General features: G+C 54.1%; 9 protein-coding genes across 9 annotated transcripts; 6 read left to right on the forward strand and 3 right to left on the reverse strand.

Moving 5' to 3' along the window:
• Positions 1–79: 79 nt before the first annotated feature.
• DL89DRAFT_297842 (uncharacterized protein) lies at positions 80–822 on the reverse strand (the record flags this gene model as incomplete). Its single annotated transcript, XM_040890763.1, has 5 exons — positions 80–211; positions 265–463; positions 576–685; positions 735–767; positions 808–822. 5 exons carry the CDS (start codon positions 820–822, stop codon positions 80–82), a joined length of 489 nt encoding a protein of 162 aa, XP_040739141.1.
• Positions 823–1,474: 652 nt separating this feature from the next.
• On the forward strand, positions 1,475–2,518 carry DL89DRAFT_57390 (uncharacterized protein). Its single transcript, XM_040891824.1, has 2 exons — positions 1,475–1,594; positions 1,711–2,518. Exon 2 carries the CDS (start codon positions 1,812–1,814, stop codon positions 2,394–2,396), a length of 585 nt encoding a protein of 194 aa, XP_040739142.1. The 5' UTR covers positions 1,475–1,594; positions 1,711–1,811; the 3' UTR covers positions 2,397–2,518.
• On the forward strand, positions 2,363–3,838 carry DL89DRAFT_57384 (uncharacterized protein). The gene has a single exon (XM_040891823.1). It carries the CDS (start codon positions 2,497–2,499, stop codon positions 3,670–3,672), a length of 1,176 nt encoding a protein of 391 aa, XP_040739143.1. The 5' UTR covers positions 2,363–2,496; the 3' UTR covers positions 3,673–3,838.
• A 38-nt stretch (positions 3,839–3,876) lies between these two features.
• On the reverse strand, positions 3,877–4,703 carry DL89DRAFT_272782 (uncharacterized protein; the record flags this gene model as incomplete). Its single annotated transcript, XM_040889011.1, has 2 exons — positions 3,877–4,162; positions 4,405–4,703. Coding segments are annotated over 2 exons (324 nt in total), but the record flags the coding sequence as incomplete, so codon positions are not given.
• Positions 4,704–6,592: 1,889 nt separating this feature from the next.
• Positions 6,593–7,265, forward strand: DL89DRAFT_272783 (uncharacterized protein). Its single transcript, XM_040889012.1, has one exon. It carries the CDS (start codon positions 6,775–6,777, stop codon positions 7,012–7,014), a length of 240 nt encoding a protein of 79 aa, XP_040739145.1. The 5' UTR covers positions 6,593–6,774; the 3' UTR covers positions 7,015–7,265.
• Positions 7,266–8,040: 775 nt separating this feature from the next.
• Positions 8,041–9,048, forward strand: DL89DRAFT_241500 (family 24 glycoside hydrolase). The gene has a single exon (XM_040885008.1). It carries the CDS (start codon positions 8,096–8,098, stop codon positions 8,954–8,956), a length of 861 nt encoding a protein of 286 aa, XP_040739146.1. The 5' UTR covers positions 8,041–8,095; the 3' UTR covers positions 8,957–9,048.
• A 625-nt stretch (positions 9,049–9,673) lies between these two features.
• On the reverse strand, positions 9,674–10,553 carry DL89DRAFT_327149 (uncharacterized protein; the record flags this gene model as incomplete). Its single annotated transcript, XM_040891542.1, has 1 exon — positions 9,674–10,553. One exon carries the CDS (start codon positions 10,551–10,553, stop codon positions 9,831–9,833), a length of 723 nt encoding a protein of 240 aa, XP_040739147.1. The 3' UTR covers positions 9,674–9,830.
• A 2,053-nt stretch (positions 10,554–12,606) lies between these two features.
• On the forward strand, positions 12,607–13,389 carry DL89DRAFT_230203 (uncharacterized protein; the record flags this gene model as incomplete). Its single annotated transcript, XM_040884894.1, has 1 exon — positions 12,607–13,389. A coding segment is annotated over one exon (783 nt), but the record flags the coding sequence as incomplete, so codon positions are not given.
• Positions 13,390–17,390: 4,001 nt separating this feature from the next.
• Positions 17,391–19,004, forward strand: DL89DRAFT_272785 (uncharacterized protein; the record flags this gene model as incomplete). The annotated part of the gene is made up of 3 exons (XM_040889013.1): positions 17,391–17,918; positions 18,064–18,067; positions 18,100–19,004. The coding sequence occupies exons 1-3, from the start codon at positions 17,778–17,780 to the stop codon at positions 18,999–19,001; spliced, it is 1,047 nt and encodes a 348-aa protein (XP_040739149.1). The 5' UTR covers positions 17,391–17,777.
• Between the last annotated feature and the right edge of the window lie 356 nt (positions 19,005–19,360).

Consider the following 19,360-nt stretch of genomic DNA (forward strand, 5'->3'; position numbering starts at 1 on the left):
GGCAGCCAGGCATTGCGGTGTCGGTTGGCAAGGATCTCGTTTTGGTGCGGTTTGTGCAATAGAATGTTAAAATAAATAGTTAGGTGCTGTATGGTGCCATGGCGCTGTCGCTGTACACGTAGTATTGGCCGGTGAGCTCGTGGCTGGCCCGCAGAGCCAGATTGGCGATAATGCGGCCCGGCAGGTCGGCTGAGATGGGGTGAGCAAGCTTCTTGGTGGCCCAGACATGTCGCCGCCATTGCCGCTTCCTGCATACCTTGTAACCGCATCAATTGCATCCTGGTTCATATTCGTGTCCACGACGCCCGGATAGAACGCCAGACAGGTAATCTCAGGGTACTCGACGCTGATGGCCTTTGAAACATAGTTCAGCGACACCTTGGTAACTCCATACGGGCCGAATGCCGGCACGGGCGCCTGGCTGGTCGACGAAGTAGTAACGTTAATGACGTTGCCCTTGTTCCTTTTCAGGTCCTCAATGCATTTGGCAGTTAGCGCCAGAGGAGCCAGTAGTTGATTCCGAGGATGCGCTGCCACTGCTCGGTGGTTGCCTCCAGGATTGGGCCGTTGGCGACACTATCGCGGCATTGTTGACAATCCCGACGATATCGCCCAGGGAGCGTGCTACGCCGACAGCGCGGTCCTGCACGGAATCGTCGCTGATGTCTCCGGTAACGCCGATAAACTGCGACGAGATGATTGAAGCTCAGTGAGAGCGGAGGCGGTGCGGCCACGCCGACCACGCAGACGCCCTGGGAGAGCAGGTGCTGGGCAGCACTCCTGCTATCCCTTGGATGCGCCGGTCACAATGACAACTTTCATGGTACGGGAAGTGGGTGTATAGAAGAAAATCAAGCAACTGCGGAGATTGAAACGAACCAGCAGAGCAGGTCAGCTGGACAGCTGTAGTGCGTGTGAGGAGAGGTTGATGTGATGCAGTATGGGGGAGAAGATTGCCCGCGTAAACCCTAATTATCCAGCCGTTGCAACGTGCACTATACCATGAGGGTCGAAAGAAAGTAGGGCCTGGCATTACCCCCAGCTATTGTCCATGACAGGTGCCAAGCGAAGGGGGAGCGAAATTAGGAGCCGCCCGTATGCGCAAATTGCCTTGCCAGGGCAGTAGGGAGCGCCAGACTCTGAGCCCCCTTTGCTTCACATTTATGCTACTCTGCATTTGCCTTGAAATAGTTTTATTTTTTTTTTTTGGACATTCCAGCAGCTTATACCGAAATGTCGGATGCAAGCGACAGCAACAAGCCGAGAAGCAGAGCAAAAGCGGCTCGGGTGCCAAAGAAGAGGGATTTATCCGCGGTATTCGGAGCAAGCTGCGCAAAGTAAAGAGCAAGAAGGGCAAGGCCGCCGAGTCCCAGCGGCAGCTCCAGCGACGAGCCGCAGCAGCGCCCACACCCTACCAGTCGCACAACACGGTGTCGCGGGCGATGCCGAAGGACTCGGGCCGCGTGCGCGGGACCGCGGGCAGGGTCAGCTGGCGGCGGCGAGCCGTTCAGAGTGAAGTTTGTCAATGCCAAGGGCGACGCGACAATGGTGGATGTGAATCCGATGGAGAAATTCGAGAGGCCTTGTGCATCGGGTACGTGTACATACGCAAAACCACGGTTTCTTGGTACACACGAGGTGCCATGGAATGGAATGGCAGCCCTGTGTGGTGTTTTTTTTGTTGCTAAATCGGGAAATATTGATGCGTAGGTTGCTGATAAGCTGCGGATGTCGGCAGCACGGTCAGTACATTCTCATGTACAAGGACCCAGACGACCAGGAGATTGGCGTGGCATGCACAGACAACATGCATGAGATGTTCCGGCTATTTGAAACCCGGCAGTCGATTCCAGCTCAAGATCGTGCAGTTCAACGGCAACAACAGCGCTGCTATCGACAATGTTGCGAGTATCTGGGGGTCGTCACACACGCCATCGCAGTTCCAGTCCTTAGTGATCAACGAGTACGAGAGTGATTCATCCGAGTCCTCGCTGGATCTGACCAATATCCAGATGGAGGACCTGAAGCAGAAAAGCAAGAAGCAGGACAGCAAGAAGCAGGATAGCAAGAAGCAGGAGATGCAGGAGAAGCCCAAAGTCAGCAGCAACTCCGGCAGCATCGAGAAGCTCACCGAGCACGCTATGGCTGCTGCCTCTGCGGCTGCCGTTGCTGCCGCTGTCAAAGCCGACCAAACAGTAGATGAGGCCATCGAGGACATTGAGGACATTGAGGAGACTGTTGTAGAAGCCGCCAGTTCGGTCGGCGCCAAGGTCGAGGAGGCCAAGACCAAAGTTGAGGAAACCAAGACGAAGGTGGAACAGAAGGTCGACAAGGTCAAGGTCGAGGTGATCGACGAGCTCCAAGAGGAGCTGGACGAGTACAAAGGTCAAAGTTAACGCCAAGAAGACTACCAAGCCGCCAAAGCACCCTCATGGCAAACACGAGGAAACCATAGAGACTGCCATTGGTATTGAGGAGACAGCAACCGGCAAGGAGATGGTCGAGGTTGTTACCACGACGGTTGTTAAGCGGCCTGATAGCTCACAGGACACGGGGAGCGAGAGCCTGGAGGCAGCAATCAGAAAGCTGCAGGAGACGGTGGCTACTATCACGCAGTCGATGGCGAAGATGGGCGAGGATCATCGTTTGGCCATGGGCCGTTTGCATGCAGAGCTCCAGGAGACTAACAAGAAGGAGGCAAAGGAGAAGGAGGAGTCTGCAACCAAGGTAGAGGTCGACATTAAGACCGAAACCAAGGTCGAAGACAAGACTAAGGACAAGACTGAGGACAAGACCGAGACAAAGGTTGAGACCAAGACCAAAACCGAGGAGACGACTGAGACCAAGGTTGAGACCAAGGCTGATGCCAAGACTGAGGTGAAAACAGATGTACAGACAAGTACGACGATCGAGGAGGTGGCTGAAGAGAAGGTCGAGGAGAAGGTCGAGGAGACAGCAGACATTGAAACAATCTCTATTGATATCTTTGACGACAAGTCCGAGATGAAGCCCGAGACGAAACCCGAGACCAAGGTGGACGTGGATGTAGATGTCAAGGTCGACGAGAAGAAGGACGAGAAGAAGGACGAGAAGAAATCTGAGGAGAAAATCGACGTCAATGTTGAGGTCAAGAAGTCTGAGGAGGAGACGACCAAGGTTGATGTCAAGGTTGACGAGAAGAAGGACGACAAGAAGGATGACAAGAAGGATGACAAGAAGGACGAGAGTATCCACGTCAAGATCGATGTCGAAGAGAAGTCCAAGGGAGAGCTTGTGGAAGAAAAGGTCAAGATCAAGGTCGAAGAGTCTGTGGTGAAGAAGAAGAAACCCAGCAACGAGGAGGTTATCAAGATCGATATATGTGAAACAGCGCATCACGGCAGCCACCATCACCATCACCACCACCACGGCGCAATCCGTGTCGATGATCTTAGCTCTGGATTCGTTGTGACCACCGGTCCATATAACAACGGGTTCTTTCAGCAGGGGTTTGCTGAGACCGGCATGCCATCGTCATTTTCGCGGCCACGCTTCATGATGTCGCCGTTCACACCGTCAATTGGGTACAGTGTCGAGGATTTCAAGTTCAGGTTTGGGAATCCAGGCGATTTCCCGAGCAAGGCACTGTGCATGGGGCGATACAGTTGCGTGTCCCCACTGCTTGAAGATTAAGATCAAGGAGATGGGCTATGACTGCACTGAGGCGCATCTGGCTTCGTTGCTTGACGTGTATAACGGCGATGCTCGCAGAGTTATCGAATTTGTCACCCGCTAATATGCGTGTTTATGCGATCTACTCTTTTTTACACATACCTCTGAATATAAACTGCTATTCCACTACAGTTAGTCGCATTTGATATGAACAGGGGGAGTGCATATTTGTGAGAATGTTCTAATCTGGATTGAGCAGCGGGTGCTGCAACTTCAAGACGACGAGTAAAACTCTTGGTGATGGTTTGTCCATGCAATCGCCGTGAGATCAGCACTTGAGCACCAGGCTTGATCAAGGGAAGTGAGGATCTAGTAGCTGGTATATATGTTTTTCCCATATCGGATAGCTGGGCAGAGTGCCAAGGGAATAGCTTCTGTTTCGCACACGTCCATCTACTCAACTATCTCATGTCACTTCCATACCAGTCAGCCTTGTAAACAGAGAATGTCGCTGAATATTCAGCCGTTTGGCAATATCCATATCTGAGCAACTCCCATCCAGATGGCCGAGCATGGGGCTTGTTAACCTTGGAAATGGGACGAGTGTTTACGAGCGTGTATGTGAGCTAAAATAAAAGTGAAACAAGATTGACTGAAGGAAAAGGGGAGGGTCCGGTCTGTCTGAGGTCTGATTTTATGTGGTTTGGTTGTTGGCATGGTGACGTGGGAGTGGATCGGCACTCCAATGTCAACAGGGCTGATGAGCTCATAACATGTGTGTGGCCGCAAGATAAATAGACCGCTATCCGCCTTGGCTCTTCCACTTGTTCCCTACGAGTATGGCATACATCATGACATCCTCTATGGATACCACCATTAGCATGCAGTATATCTGTCAGATCGATATCGGGTTTCAGCTGCTTGAGGTATGGTAGGTGCTTGGACACTCGAAATAGCTGGTGAGGTGTGAAGTAGATATTTGGCACGTCCAGGATCTCACTATTCCGACTGATGAGACCAATAGGCACAGAAATTGTGCTGGAGTTCCCCGTGCCTACTAGCTTTCAGAACTCTTGCTCCAGGAGCAATAATGAATAGGCACTCTGGCACCTCACGAAAACCCGCACAGCGCTGAATCCTACCACTAACTCCACTGTCTGATATATCCATTCCGAGTTGTTGGAGTCCAGAAAGTCGATTGCTACAGAAAATACCACACTCACGCAGGGCCGAGGCCGTTCGAGGGCGTAGCTGCATGTACTGAGCCTCCAGTGAAGGGTCATTCCCTTGAAAGGGCATCGTTATCGAATTGATACCTGCACACGATCACCAATCTTTTAAGAGCAAGGAGCGGAGTTCCAGGCAGTGGATCAGGCTCAGTTGTATCCACTGGATTCTCAATGCGATAGTGTAGCCTCAATGGCCATGTGAGGATATGCAATAGGGATACCGTCGTCGCTTGTAGTCAGCATTGCAAGTACTCTTTGAGAGGCCGCTTCCGACGCTAAGGTGTTTTTGGGATGGAGCGCTACACCAAATAGTCTCGATCTCGACCTCATGTGAGTATGTGGATACAGATACAAACGACAAGGCGCACAATTTTGACAGAGCTGCAGATAGAAAGCACTGCATTCTACATTTCTGACCACGTACTGCAGTTGAAGTTGCGCAAGAAGCAAGGCTTGGAGCTGTCCTGAGAGCAGCTGGATATATCGCTACAGAGGAATTTGGAAATGGGAAACTCACGACAAGGGCTTACGTTGTCACTATCCTCAGAAAGGGAAAGGTCAATCAGCGCTGCAGTGGCCGACAGGTATTTCGGTGGGCACATGGGGGGTTCTAGAGGGACTAGGTCCTTTAAGCGATAGTATGCCATAAAGCCGCTCCAGTAAACTGTTAGTGCTATGGCATATGGAGTACTTCCATGATGAACTGCCGTAAAAATCTACCAGTGAGTGTCGGCTGTAGCTATTGTTGGTGGAGGCAAAAGGGTTCGGATCACTGCGCCAGGAGGCATTTCCATACAGGTTTTGGTAGGAATTTCTCTCCAATGGCGACACAAGTGAAGTGTCTCGGGTACATGCAGATGTGGAGCATGACCTAATTGTTTCATAGCTTGCCTATCAACCAGAGCTCACAAAACGCAAAAGTCAACAGTCTCTAGCATGGATGTGTGCAGGTTTTAGGCAAGCTTTGGGGGTGTGAAGGCATGGCAGAAGGTTGGTAAGAAAGCTGGCAGAAAAATAGACGAGTGAATAGTAATGAAGTAGAAAAGAACGCGGTAGGTGCCCTTGCTGCCATTTATTGTGAGCAGAGTTCTGGAGATATGCGAATATCCACCATTTTCCACGGCTACGATGCCAGCACCAGGCCGGTTGCATAGCGGGCAAGCAACTACTCGCCCATCACCATTGCGAACAGCCTTCAGAAATCAGCAACTGGTGGATGCTGAATTATCGATATGATTACGGATTTGTGGTGGCTATCGGCTCACTACCTGTGGTATCTGGTAGTAGTATCCATTGTCAACAAAGTGTCATAGATGGTCCGGCTATATCTAAAGTGATGAGAAGCCCAGCAATTTTGTTACCGTTGAACTACTTGTGCGACTATACGGTGCAGAACAAAAAGAAGATGATTTTCTTGGCAGATACCCAGGTCGCCTTCATGCCAGTGCAAGTGTCGGTGTAGAAACATCATTGGAGTAATGGCATACCAATCGACGATTCAGATCCACAGAGCCATGGTCAGCGGGCTGAGTTCCAGTCTCAATACAGGCACCAGAATCATCTATGCACCATTGCACCCTGCAGTGGCGCATAATTGCTGGATTGCACATGCAATTGACAGAATGGCATCCCATATTAACTGACGATATCCTTGTCTTGTACTCGACTTTGCATTTCCCAATTGCACCAATTGCACTAATTGACAGCGTATCGTGACATCAAAAATGACTGGGATTTCCCTTTGTAGTGGCATAAGAACATGTGCTGATATCCGGAATGGCATGCTCCCAGCACTTATTGCGGCAATCGCAGCCCACGCTATTGGGAGTGAATACGAGTGCATGCATGTCCTTTCTACGGTAAGTGTTTCCAAGGACTATACCCAATTTTATAAATGCATATAATTGACACAATCGGTATTCAGCGAGAATGCATATCTGCTGCTTGGGCGTGGCAGTCATCCATCCACATATATAAAAGGCAAGACGCCCCCGCTAACTTGTCTTCCACCACCATCAACCAGCAACTCCTCAGTACCCAAGCAACTTCAACAATGAACGCCTACACTACTATCCTCGCCATCGCTGCTGTCGCTGTCGCTTCGGCCAACGCCCAGGTCTTCTGGATCCACTGATGGGAATCTCCCATGTCTGACACTCTGTTTTGTGGAGTTTGATATCTAGTCTTTGTAATCTGTCGACAAATATATACTGCAGCACTATATCTGTTTTGCACCATGGCAGAACTGAAAACAAATCTACAATATACTTGCGCACTGCTCGTGTGTGGTCACATATAGCCTTCTTTAATACTGCCCAGAATGGCCATGCCAGACGACACCACACTGCTATGAAGACATATGTCCAATCCAGTATGTCCACAGAATAGCATCCAGACTACAGCAGTTGAGACAAATAAAACCGACTACCTGCCTCATGGCCATGGTGCCTGCGCTGTGGCACTCTGTTCTACCATGTCTGTGCTCCTCATTAACGGCACTGTTGCTATCCAGACTCCTTATATATCTCGGATACATGCTCGTAGATCACGACTATAATGTAGACGACTGCGGTAGGTGTACATGTAGCCTCACACCATGTCTTTGCATTCTTTTTCATTGTGTCAAGCACACAGCACACCTGCTACCCAGTGGCTTCTGCATCCTAGGCAGCATGTATTTTTTAGCAAGTGGATTATTCCGGTTCCCATCGGGATTTCGATCCGGCCTGCTTGAGACTGGTTATGTAATAGTTGTCCCTTTCCCGTATTTGTATCTGCGCCTGTAGTAGGAGAACCAGGAATCAGCACAAAACTGCAAGAGCAAGGTATTTTTAGCACTGCTGGCTTTTCAATCTCCGCTGCTGCTCAGCCCTGCTGCCATGTCTTTGCACTATGCAAAGCCTGTTTTCATCCTGCTGCATGCACTTGTGCCAATGTATTCACCTTGCACCGACTTGGTCAAACTGGGTGATGGACTAATAATAGCGCCGACGGTCTTTTGTGATTTTTCTAAAATTACACCCCAAGCCTTTAGTCAGCAGGCACACATGGCGCCTGTGCATATCATGACCGTGCACTGGTGATGAGCTGGTAACCGGGCACGCATATAAAAGCTAGAGGAATCTTCCAGCGAAAAGTGGAAAGAGCATCAACACTCGGATTCCAACAAAAACATTAGCTTTTACACAGCCGCAAAAACCCTTCAACATACAGCCATGAAGATCTCTTCCATCTCTGCCATTGCCCTCGTCTCCCTCTCCCAGCTTGCGTCCGGGTATGCCATCAAGGGAAACAACATTAACTGCCGCTCTGGTCCTGGCACAAGCTACGGTGTTGTCCGCTCATACAGCAGCGGCGACGACGTCACGCTCTCCTGCCAGACCGAAGGTGAATCAATCAAGGGCGATTCGCTGTGGGACAAAACCCAGGACGGGTGCTATGTCGCCGACTACTATGTCAAAACCGGAACCAGCAGCTACGTCGCTGACAAGTGTGGTGCATCTGGTGGCAACACTGGCAACACTGGCAACACCGGCAGCACCAGCAACACCGGCAGCACTGGCGGCAGCGGGTTCTGCAGGACTCTGAACTCTGCGGCTGTCAGTCTGATCAAAGAGTATGAGAGCTCCAACAAATTCGTGGCAGCTCCCTCGCCTGACCCCATCGGCCTGCCGACTGTCGGCTTTGGCCACCGATGCCAGACCAAGGGCTGCGGTGAGGTCAAGTACGGCTTCCCGCTGAGCCAGTCCACCGCCGATGCTCTGCTCAACGACGACATCCCTGCCTACTCGTCGTGCCTTGCCACGTACCTCAAGAGCTCGATCATGCTCAACGACAACCAGTGGGGTGCACTGACATCGTGGGTGTTCAATGTCGGCTGCTCCAACGCGAAGTCATCGACCCTGATCAGGCGGCTGAATGCCGGCGAGAATCCAGGCACGGTGGCTGCACAGGAGCTGCCCAAGTGGCGCCTGGCTGGTGGAAGAGTGTTTGATGGGCTTGTCCGCCGCCGTAATGCCGAGATCAGCCTGTTCAACACGCCCTCATCAAAGCTGGCTTTCCCCAACTGCCAGTAATCTCGACCCAGCTGGAGGCTCACTCTGTAAAAATTGTACCAAAAGGGCCAGGTGATAGCGCTCTTGCAACATAAAACTGTCAGTATATTCGTAAATACCATCATTTTCTGAACTATTGGGCATTCCTGTTGACATTCGGGGTCCGGGGTCCCCCTGCGCCACCATAGACAAGGCCGAAACGCATACGTACAAAGGCCCAGACAGACGACCAGCCTTCCTTCTTCTTCTCAGTCATTTTGAGAAGTTGTTTTTCCATATATTCGATAACCACTCATTCCCCAAGTTAACATAACAAATACTGCTTTCAACCCCCTAAAATAATGGCTCGTCTGTTAGCTTGTTCCTATCGGAGATATGCTAACATTCCCACATGCTTATTTCCGATACAGGGTGAAATGTGTTCGTTAGTGTTGACGAATGTCAGCATGACTCTCACTTAAATAGGGCTCCAGACGGGCTTCTCATAAAATATGAGAAGCTAGCTTCCTTTCTAGCTGGACGTTGGTAGCTTACTATCTGGAGAATAAATATGCTACCAGTTAGAAGCAATATTGATGCTGCAGGTTTGTGATACCGGCATGATCGACCAGGACGGATACGTGCACATTCTGTCGCGTGCCGATGACATCATCAACGTGGCTGCCCACCGCATCTCCACCAGCTCGCTAGAGGAGGTGATTGTCGAGCACAATGAGGTCGCCGAGACATGCGTGGTTGCGCGCCCGCATTCGATCAAGGGAAGCGTGCCGGTAGTCATTGCCGTGCTCAAGCACCACCGCCTAGACCATACGCTGGACGAGATCAAGACCAGTCCACAGGAGTAATTTTTAGCGTACTATTGGAGAAACGGTACTAATGACCAAAATGCTATACTTTAGTGGCCACCAAACTTGTCCTTCTTCTTTCCAATGAAGTTTGATGCCAGGTGGGTCACAGCATCTTTGTCAAATCCGTTGGAGCTACCTCCATTCTGGCGATGGCCGCCCCCACTCTGACTGTGTTGGTTATAGTATCCATCATTGTAATAGCCACCGCTGCCATTCGAGTGGTTTTTCTGTTGGTTTAGCAAGGTCAGTGCGAATGTGGCCGCTGCGATTCCCACATCCTTAATGCCAGGCCGGCGATTGGATGGCGCCCCATGCTCGCCGTTATATGGGTTGTGGCCGTTGTCATGTCGGCCATCATAGCGGTTGCCATATCTGCCAGGTGCGTCATAAGCATCATGTGCCTCAGGCTGCTGCTTATGTCTATGCCTACGCTTTTTCTTATGAGTGGGCTGCGGGTTGGCATGATGGCTGCTGCTACCATGACCAGAAGGGCGGTCATTCCCATACTGGTCGCTGAAAGTAATCTGGTGCTGGCCGTGTCTACCGGCGCTGCCTGCACTGCCTCGCATGTCCGAGTACGAGTAGTCTGTCGGCCCGACAGGCCCATGCGCGACCTGGTTATATGCATCGTAGTGCCCTGGGTTGCCATACAAGTCCTGGTTTCGGTGCCTGTCGTTTGCGTAGGAGTTGTGGCCTCCCTCTCTCATCCTCTCGCTCTGATATTGCTGGAACGCAATGGCAGCAACGTCCTTCAGCTTGTTAAGGTCCATAGTAAATAGGTCAGCAAATAAAGAAGTGGTGTGTGGATATTGGCAAGGAAAAAGAGAGTGCAAGATAAGAAGACAACTCAGTCCCGCCACCAAAGGTTGTCAAAATCATAGATAGTGAAAAATACCCAATCCAATCTGCAACACCCGCGTCTCATGTGGCCGGCAGGTGCAGACAATACCGCATATCAGGTGGGGGCGTCTGTGGGTAGATCTTCCGTGAATTCTTCTGTCCCCTCATCCTCACTGGATACTCTCGCTGTCTTGAGTGGCATGAGCACGCTGGTTGCTTTGCACAGCAGGTTGGCGGGATACCGAGGAGCGCTACTGAGCATGCCATTGCACCATTATGAATCAGAAGTAGCACATGCAACACTATGTATGAGACAGCCACATTCCAAGGACTGCATGTAAACGTGCAATTTCATCCGAATGTCTTGGCGCATCAAGACACGCAGCTCCACATGAGCCACTTGACCATGCCATCATAAAGCTGCTTCAATGAACAGCATGGCGGTGTCTATGCTGCCCTTCCAGCTTGCTCCCTCTGCCTGGCATAATGCCCTAAAGAGAGAACCACATCACTATTGCCTGCATTCGGGATCAGTTGATTTAGATCAGATTAGCCACTGGTGCTTAGTTGGCACGGCGAGTGTGTTGTATTCTTTTTTTTTTCGCTCTCTGAATTATTCCCGACGATTTCGAGTATTTATTATATTACAAATCGCTCTATTACGCTTCAGGCTAACATTCTGCCATCTGAACCTTGCACTTGACTTTTCTACTCGTGTACAGACAGGCTCCATATACCCCCCAAGGACCATTTTCGTTAGAAGCGAGCTATGGAGACGGAGCTTCCACAGCTGCTAGGGCTCTCCGAGGCTGTTGTTAAGGCAGTGCTTGAAAAGACCCATGGTGACGCTGATGCACAGCAGTTTCTAGATCGTGTGCGCGAGAGGCTAGCTGATAATGCAGATGACGCTGACGTGGAGCAACTGAAGGCGCAGCTCAAGTATGACAACACGCGTTTAGGTAAGAAGTGGCTGGCTTCCGCTGATTTCACAATGAGCAAGCTGGCACTAAATAGATTTTGATGCTGATAGAGCAAGAGGTGCATCGTCTGACCAAGCAGATTGGACAGCTGCGCAGCACAGCAGCCGGCGCCGAGACTGAGACGAAGACTGTGCGCGAGGAGCTGCAGGCAACGAAGGCACAGCTCGACGATGTCACGCGCAACTTGCAGGACCAGCGTGAGCTGGTTGAGTCCAAGGCACATTCCGAAACTCAGCTACGCGAGCAAGCCGATCAGCTACGTGATGAAAAGCGCGCTCTTTTGAGCCAGATCGCTGAGAAGCGCGACGAACTTGACGGCAAGGCTAAGGAGATCGACCGGCTCAGCGAGGTTATCCACGACCTGCAGCAGGCGCGCGAGACAGAGAGGGAAGAGCTGGCAAGGCTGCGGTCGCAGACATCTGTGTCTGACGTCAGCGAGCACATGCTGAAGCAGTCGCTTGATTTGGCCAAGAACCAGGTCAAGTGGCTAGACGATGAGCTGACAACAACACAGGCGCAAATGCAGCAGGCAAGATCGGAGCTGGCCCGTTTGTCGGCGACTAGTAAGGCGGAGGCAGAGCAGCTGCGCGCAGATATCGAGGCGCTGACTGAGCAGACGGCGGAGCTGCGCGAGCGCAACACGATTGCAGAGCGCACTCTGCGTAGCAAGCTTGAGAGCGAGCGAGCAGCCAAGGAGGAACTGATTGAGCAGACCGAGCAGTTTAAGCGCGAAATGACAGCGCAGAAGAAGCTGTGCAGCGAGTGGGAGAAGACCGCTGAGGCCTCCAGGCAGCATGTGCGCAGTGTCGAGCAGAGCCTGCAGGAGCTTGAAGAGCACCAGCGTGGGACCGAGGAGAAGGCGAACCAGGCAGTGGCGATGATGGAGCAGCGTGTCGACGAGCTCGAGACAGCATACGAGAATGCGCAGGAGCAAATCCAAAAGCTGACTGGCGAGCTAGAGACAGCCAACGCACTGCTGGACCGGTCGGCGCGGGGCCAGCCGATGAGCATTTCGCCTACTGCCAGGGTCGCCATCCAGATGCTGAACGCGAGCCAGGACGGACGCATCAACATCACGCAGCTGTATACTGAGAAGGTTGCACTCGAGGACAAGCTCAAGAAGTCGGAAGCAGAGGTTGCTTGTCTGCGCGAGAGCATGGAGCAGATACTGAGCGAGATCGAGGAGCGTGGCCCGATTATCGCCGCAGAGCGCGAAGAGTATCATAGGCTGCTCGAGGAGGCAGACAAGCTGTCGTGCGATCTCACAGAATCGCGGCAGGAGAATGACAAGAACGTGGCTACGCTGAAAAAGACTCGCAAGGAGCGCGATTTGCTGCGCCAGCAGCTTTCAGCTGAGGAGCAGCAGACCAGAGACCTGTCGCGGCAGGTGGCCAATCTGCTGCGCAAGGCGGAGGAGGCGCGCTCCGGTGGCCGCACGGTGCCTGAGGCGCGTGATAACGGCGGTCGGCCGAGCGCATCGCAGGTTACACCTGATGAGGAGGAACAGTGGCTGGATGATGTCGACAAGGTTATTTCGCAGGGGCTGGTGACATTCAACAACATCACCGAGATTGTTGAGCAGAACCGGCGTCTTTTGCGAACCACCCGCGAACTAGCGAGCCACGTTGCTCAGGAAGAGGAGCGCCAGCGCGAGGCAAACGAGGGCGAGGTCAAGGAGGCTCTGGATCAGGCCGAGGTGATGCTCGATCGGTTAACCAAAGAGCTGCATACCACCAAGACCCGGCTGAGTGTAGTCGAGCGCGAGCGCGATATGCTCAAGTCAATCAAGGGCAACCCGAAACTTGGCAGCGATAATGAAGTAGACGTCCCGCCGCCAGTTGCTACTCAGATGGTCGGGCACAAGGCAGTCGTCACTGCCACCGAAGCGACCAGCACTGTTGACCCACTGACGCAGCTGCAGTCCGAGTATAAAACATACATCGCCGAATCGCGCAAGACTAGAGGCCAGCTCGAATCTGACCTGGCCAAGCTGCAGGGCGAGGTGTCAGAGTTGCGCGTGCGTGCTGCCAAGGCTGAGGCCCAGAGCGAGTTCGACAACGAGCGCGTCCAGCTATTTGTGCGTGATCTCGAAGGCCGGCAGAAAGAAGTCGAGCACCTGCGCCTTGCAACCTCACGGCTGCACAAGCAATCTGAATCGTACGAGAAGGAGCTCGACAACCTTTCATCCAGCCTGGCGGCAGAGCGCGTCGAGCTCAGTAAGCTGCAGCGGCAATTGGATGCTGCCGAGGGGGAGCGCGATCTGCTGCGGCAGAGTGAGCAGCGCTGGCGCAGCGATGAGCAGCGGCTGGTTGCTGAGCGCGCGAGTATGACGCAGATCTTGCAAAACACGACGAATATGCGTGAGGAGTGGCAGAAGGCATCCGAGGAACAGCTTGTCCAGATCCGCGAGCGGCTCGATAGCGCCCGCAAGGAGACGGATTCGGTGCAGCAGGAGCTGAAGCGCAGCCGCGAGGCCAACGAGCGTGCCCAGTTCAAGTTCGACAGGGAGCGGCAGGAGCTGCGTGGCCAGATCCAGCAACGCGAGGATCGCATTTCGCAGCTGCAGGAGCAAATTCAGACTGCCAAGGAGGCGACTATGCACGTCACTGGCGAGAAGCGTGAGGTCGAGATTGCCCGCGATGCGCTGAGACGCCAGGTAGCTGCACTCGAGGCCAAGATCCGCGAGCAGGAAGAGCTGGTCAAGCGTGTGCGCACCCAGGGCAAGGACGTGACCAGCGAGTCGCTCCTGGAGACCCAGCTTAGCGACGCCCACTCGCAGCTCGATTCGTTGCACAGCGAGCTAGAGACCACTACCAAGCGTGCCGAGGATTTCCGCCAGCTGGCCGAGACCAACGACAATATGCTCAAGGGTCTCAGCGAGACATACGATCAGTTCAAGGCCGAGCAGGAGCAGGTGGCTGCTGAGCAGCAGGCCAAGATCCAAGCTTTGGAAGATGAGTTGGCGACGCTGAAAAAGACCCTTACCGACTGCCGCGAGGAGCTGGCCGCTACCCGCACGTCGCTGGAGAATGCTAATGGCGAAGCTGCCGAAAGCCGGGTGAAGTACGAGACCCAAATCGCTGACCTTGTAAGCGATATTGGGAAAAAGCAGGGCTCACTCGCAAAGCTTCGCGATGATTTGCGGCGCAAAACCGAGCAGTGCCAAGAGCTGCAGGAGCAATATGAGCGCGAGATTGTCGCCCATGCCAAGGACGTCGAGACCACGCTTGTTGCCCGCGAGAAGTTGCGCGAGACTCAGAGCAAGCTGACCATAGCCAACAGCGAGCTCAGGGCAGCCAAGAAGAGCAACGACCAGGCGACTGCTGCTGCCAAGCATGAGGTAGAGCAGGCAAAGGAATCGGCCCAGCGCGCAGAGTCCCGCCTGGCAGAGATCCAGCGCCAGAACTCGATTCTGATGGCGCACTTGGAGTCGATCGGACAGACAGTTCCTGACGTTACTGTAGACCCAGAGCGCATTTCTGCCGAAGCAGACTCGCAGCAACCAGGTGATGTGACGGCGCCGAGTACCGGCGCTCCAGCTGCTCAGGCTGCTGGCGAGCAGGGCGGTCTGCGTGAGATTGTCGTTTATTTGCGTCGCGAGCGTGATCTGGTGGCTGCCCAGCTCGAGCTGGCCCAGCAGGAGTCGCAGCGGTGGAAGCAGCAGGCCAGCCATACGCAGCGGGCACTCGATAATGTCCGTGGCGAGCTGTTGCAGTACACTCCTGCCGACCAGGTTCCGTCGTCCGACGACAGCGCGGAGAAGCCCGTGTCGGCCAATGCTATCCCCGATGGCGAAGGACCCATCACTCTTACAGCGTCTCAGCGCAAGACTGCGCGGCAGCAGATTGAGAACGGCATGCTCCTGCGCGAATCCAATGTTGTCATGCGGTCGGACCTGAACCTTGCCCGCAGAAAGCTGAAGGCCATCGAGGCAGAACTATCGAACCTGAAGAACCAGGTCGTGCCGCAGCTGCGCGGCGACAATGCGACCCTGCAGGCAGAGCTGGAGGCGACCAGGGCGCAGGCAGAGCAGTTGCAGGGCATGTGCGACCACTGGAAGCAGCGGCACGAGAAGGTTTTGGCGCGCTACCAGATGATCGAGCCCGATGAGTACGAGTCGCTGAAGAGGGAGAACCAGCAGATGAAGCAGCAGGCAGAGGAGTCAGCAAAGGAACGCGCTGACCTGCAGATCCAGGCGAACAAGGTTCTGCAGCTGCAGTTGGAGATTGACCAGCTCAAGGGCCAGGCAGAGAAGCACATCGCTACGCTTGAGGAGGAGCGCAAGAGGGTAGCTGACAAGGAGAAGCAGATCACTGAGCTGCAGAGCAATGTCACCCAGGCGCAGAGCAGCTCGAAAACGGCCAAACGCATTGGCAGAGGCAACGCAGAAGAAGTACGACAAGCTGCATAATTCGTTCAAGAAGCTGCGCGAACAGTCGCAAGACGGCTTCAGGAGTCGCCAAGAGATCATCAGCCAGAAGGAAGCCGACATTGCCGAGCTCACCGAGAAGGTGCAGGCGCTGGAGGCCCAGGCTAAGAGTGTCGGCGAGACTGAAGGTCAGACGCAGCCAGACGCTGGTGTGCAGACCCAGTCCAAGGACAGGATTGACCAGATCGAGCAGGAGAAGCAGGAGATCAAGCAGACGTACACGAAGCTGCTGGTCGAACATACGCGGCTGGCTGACGAGCTTCGCCAGACACAGGCGCAGCTTGAGGAGGCGCGTGCACAGCCCACATCGGCCGAGCCAACAAGCGCTGAGCCTGCGCCGGGAGTTGATACTGCCGAGGCTGACCGTCTGAAGAAGAAGCTCGAGGAGACCGAGCTGCAAGTCAAGAGCCTCGATGAGCAGGCCGCGCAACTCAAGGCCAAGGCGCTCAAGTTCTTCCGCGACAACAAGACCATGACGCAGCAGATCCGGGAGCTGCGGACAGCCAACGCCGAGCTGGAGAAAACGGTCAAGGAGCTGCGCGAGTCTGCCAAGGACACGCCGCCCAGCGAGCTGCAGACACAGCTGGATGAGGCGCGTGCCCAGCTCGCCAAGGCCAAGGACAGCCAGAAGAAGGCCGTTGCACAGGCAAAGAAGGCGGCCGAGCTCAAGTCGAAGATCAGGCTGGATACTGCTACCAAGAAGAGCGCGACGCTGGAGGCCAAGGTGAAGGAGCTGGAGGCGCAGATCGCACAGCCTGCGACGGACGCTGCGTCGCTGAAGCGGCCGCACGACGGCAGCGATGGCCCGGCGAAGAAGGCGCACGTAGATGCCACAGCCAAGTAATATTTCCGATTTTTAATATGTCCAACCGAAAACACTCCGAGTATATCACCCACATGCCATGTCTGCCTGCAGATGTGAGTGGCGACGTAGAGCCGACCCTAAATGCCGAGGGTACCCGCCGAAAACCGCCGCTGCTGTTGGGCAGCCCGGGCTGCAATTTATCCACCCCGTGGATATTTTCTTGGTGCGGCGGAGTTTTTCAGCCCAATAGCTCAACCGCAAAATACCCCCGCGCCATTGCCTTAAAAGCCTGATCCGCCCTCTGTTTGCGCACAATCCTCGCAAAACCTTTCTTTTATCTCCACGCTATCTGTTCTTGTCTATTTTGACACTACACCTTTTGGCTCGTTCTCTTTTCCTCCTCTCCCACATACAAACGCCAAAGATGCTTGCCCGTTTCGCTGTTGTCCGCCGTGGTGCTCGCGCCGCCGGTACGTTTCTCCCCCTGCCGAATTTGGGCCTGGTGTTGAATTCAACTCCACTAACTAGCTTGCTTCTGTAGCTGCCCGCTTCCACACAGCTGCTGTTAACGCAGAGGCTTCGCAGTTCACCATGCCTGCGCTGTCGCCGACCATGACCTCGGGCGGAATTGCCCACTGGGAGAAGAAGGAGGGTAAGTGTCGTTTTGATCCACCGCGCTTGAGCAGAAACGGGTCCTGGCAATCTGCCCGGCAGTCACAAAGCTCCCCAACATGAAGGCGTGGTGCTTGTGGAAATTATCCATACAGCTCGTGCGCTGCTTTGCGCCGTTGCAGGATAGCAGGTGTCCCTTGTGCGCACAATTTTTTCCACGAGAAAACGTGCCAGAACGTGCGCACTTACTCACAGGCTTTATTGGTATATAGGCGAATCTTTCTCGGCTGGCGATCTCCTGCTGCAGATCGAGACGGATAAGGCGCAGATGGACGTCGAGGCTCAGGACGATGGAGTTCTGGTCAAGATCCTGGCGCCGGAGGGCACACAGAACGTCAGCGTCAACCAGCCGATTGCCATTATTGCCGAGGAGGGCGACGACATCGGAAGCATTGATATTGCTGCGCCTGTCCTCGCCATCTGCTGCCCCGGCCGCTGCTGCTGAGGCTGCTCCTGAGCCCGCCGCTGCCCCGACTCCGGCTGCCCCGGCTGCTGCCCCTGCTGGTAAGTTTGAAGACAGTCAGGGAACTGCCGAGCATGACTAGGCTGCCCAGACATGTGTACTCACCGCCATGATCTATACTGTGTAGCCGAGAACCACTCGACTGATAACTCGGCCCATGACCAGCTGTCACCGGCTGTTTCGTTTGCCATCCACGCCAACCACATCTCTAACGTTGCTGATATCCCTGGATCTGGACCCAAGGGCCGCATTCTGAAGGGCGACGTCCTGAGCTTCCTGAAGTCTGGCAAGGCTGTTATCAACAAGGACGCCGTATCACACACTGCCCCTGCTGCTGCCCCTGCCACCGCGGCTGCCGCTCCAGCCAAGAAGGCTAGTCCAGCTCCTTCGGCCGATGCCGAGACTGCGTTCCTGGTGAGGTCCTTGGAATCTTCGGTCCTGCGCCATCTGGCGGAGCTCGAGCTCGCCAAGAAGACCACCTCTGTGCAGATCCCGGCTGAGAAACTGGCCAAGCTTACAAAGGCTAACAAGTCGCTGAGCGAGTCCGTGTTCGCGCTGCGTGCTGCTGCGCTCGCCCTGCACCAGGTACCTCTGGGCAAGACCAGCACCGTTGGCGTTGCTGTTGATGGCTCCAAGGCGCCGACTGTTGTCGAGATTGCTAATGCGGCGACGCTCAGCGTGCTTGATCTGGCTGCTGCGATCAAGGAGGCGGCCAAGTCTGGTAAGGCTGCGGAGCAGACCCCCGCAGTCATCCTAGCTACTGAGGGCCAGTACACACCCCAGACGCTGCCGGCCGGAGCCACAGTTCTGGTTGTCGGCAAGCCGTATGCCGCTGTGTCGACCGCCGACGCTGGCGCCGTGCTTGATAGCGCCTTGAACGAGCTGATTAGCGGATCTGCCAGCGCTGGCAAGGCGGCCAAGCCAACAGCACTGATTAATGTCAGCATCATTGGCGACTCGCCTGCCGCTGGTGCGTTCGCCGGCAAGATCAAGGGATTCCTTAGCAACCCGGAGCTGCTCACCTTCTAGACGTCCATGTTCAAAAATATAATTAAGCTTGTGCTTGGGACGGACAGTGCGCGAGTTTTGTTCCATGATGAGGATTTCTCAGAGCTTGCAAGAAATTGCCGCAGTGGTATACGGTTACCCGCTTGCCACCAGCAAGGCGGCGAGTTTTTTGCCGCCCATGCCGTCGCTGTCTGCTTCGCATATAGCAAGACATGCTGCATAACCCGAGGCAAGTTCCCTGTTGGCATGCTCAAACCTTTTCGCACTATGAATTATCGGAAAAGAAGGGGGTGGGTTGGTTTACTCGTGTAGAAACACGGCGCGTTCCGGTCCCGTGGAACGCATGGTGTTGTGCTCCGTGCCTGTTTCCAAGGAGATGT

Source organism: Linderina pennispora (genome assembly GCF_002104995.1).
Source record: "Linderina pennispora strain ATCC 12442 chromosome Unknown DL89scaffold_132, whole genome shotgun sequence".
NCBI classification, from domain to species: domain Eukaryota; kingdom Fungi; phylum Kickxellomycota; class Kickxellomycetes; order Kickxellales; family Kickxellaceae; genus Linderina; species Linderina pennispora.

Bases quoted from the DNA above. Each gene is read 5' to 3' on its own strand.
- DL89DRAFT_57390 (XM_040891824.1), top strand. From the start codon at position 1,812: ATGAGATGTTCCGGCTATTTGAAACCCGGCAGTCGATTCCAGCTCAAG.
- DL89DRAFT_57384 (XM_040891823.1), top strand. From the start codon at position 2,497: ATGGTCGAGGTTGTTACCACGACGGTTGTTAAGCGGCCTGATAGCTCA.
- DL89DRAFT_272783 (XM_040889012.1), top strand. From the start codon at position 6,775: ATGCATATAATTGACACAATCGGTATTCAGCGAGAATGCATATCTGCT.
- DL89DRAFT_241500 (XM_040885008.1), top strand. From the start codon at position 8,096: ATGAAGATCTCTTCCATCTCTGCCATTGCCCTCGTCTCCCTCTCCCAG.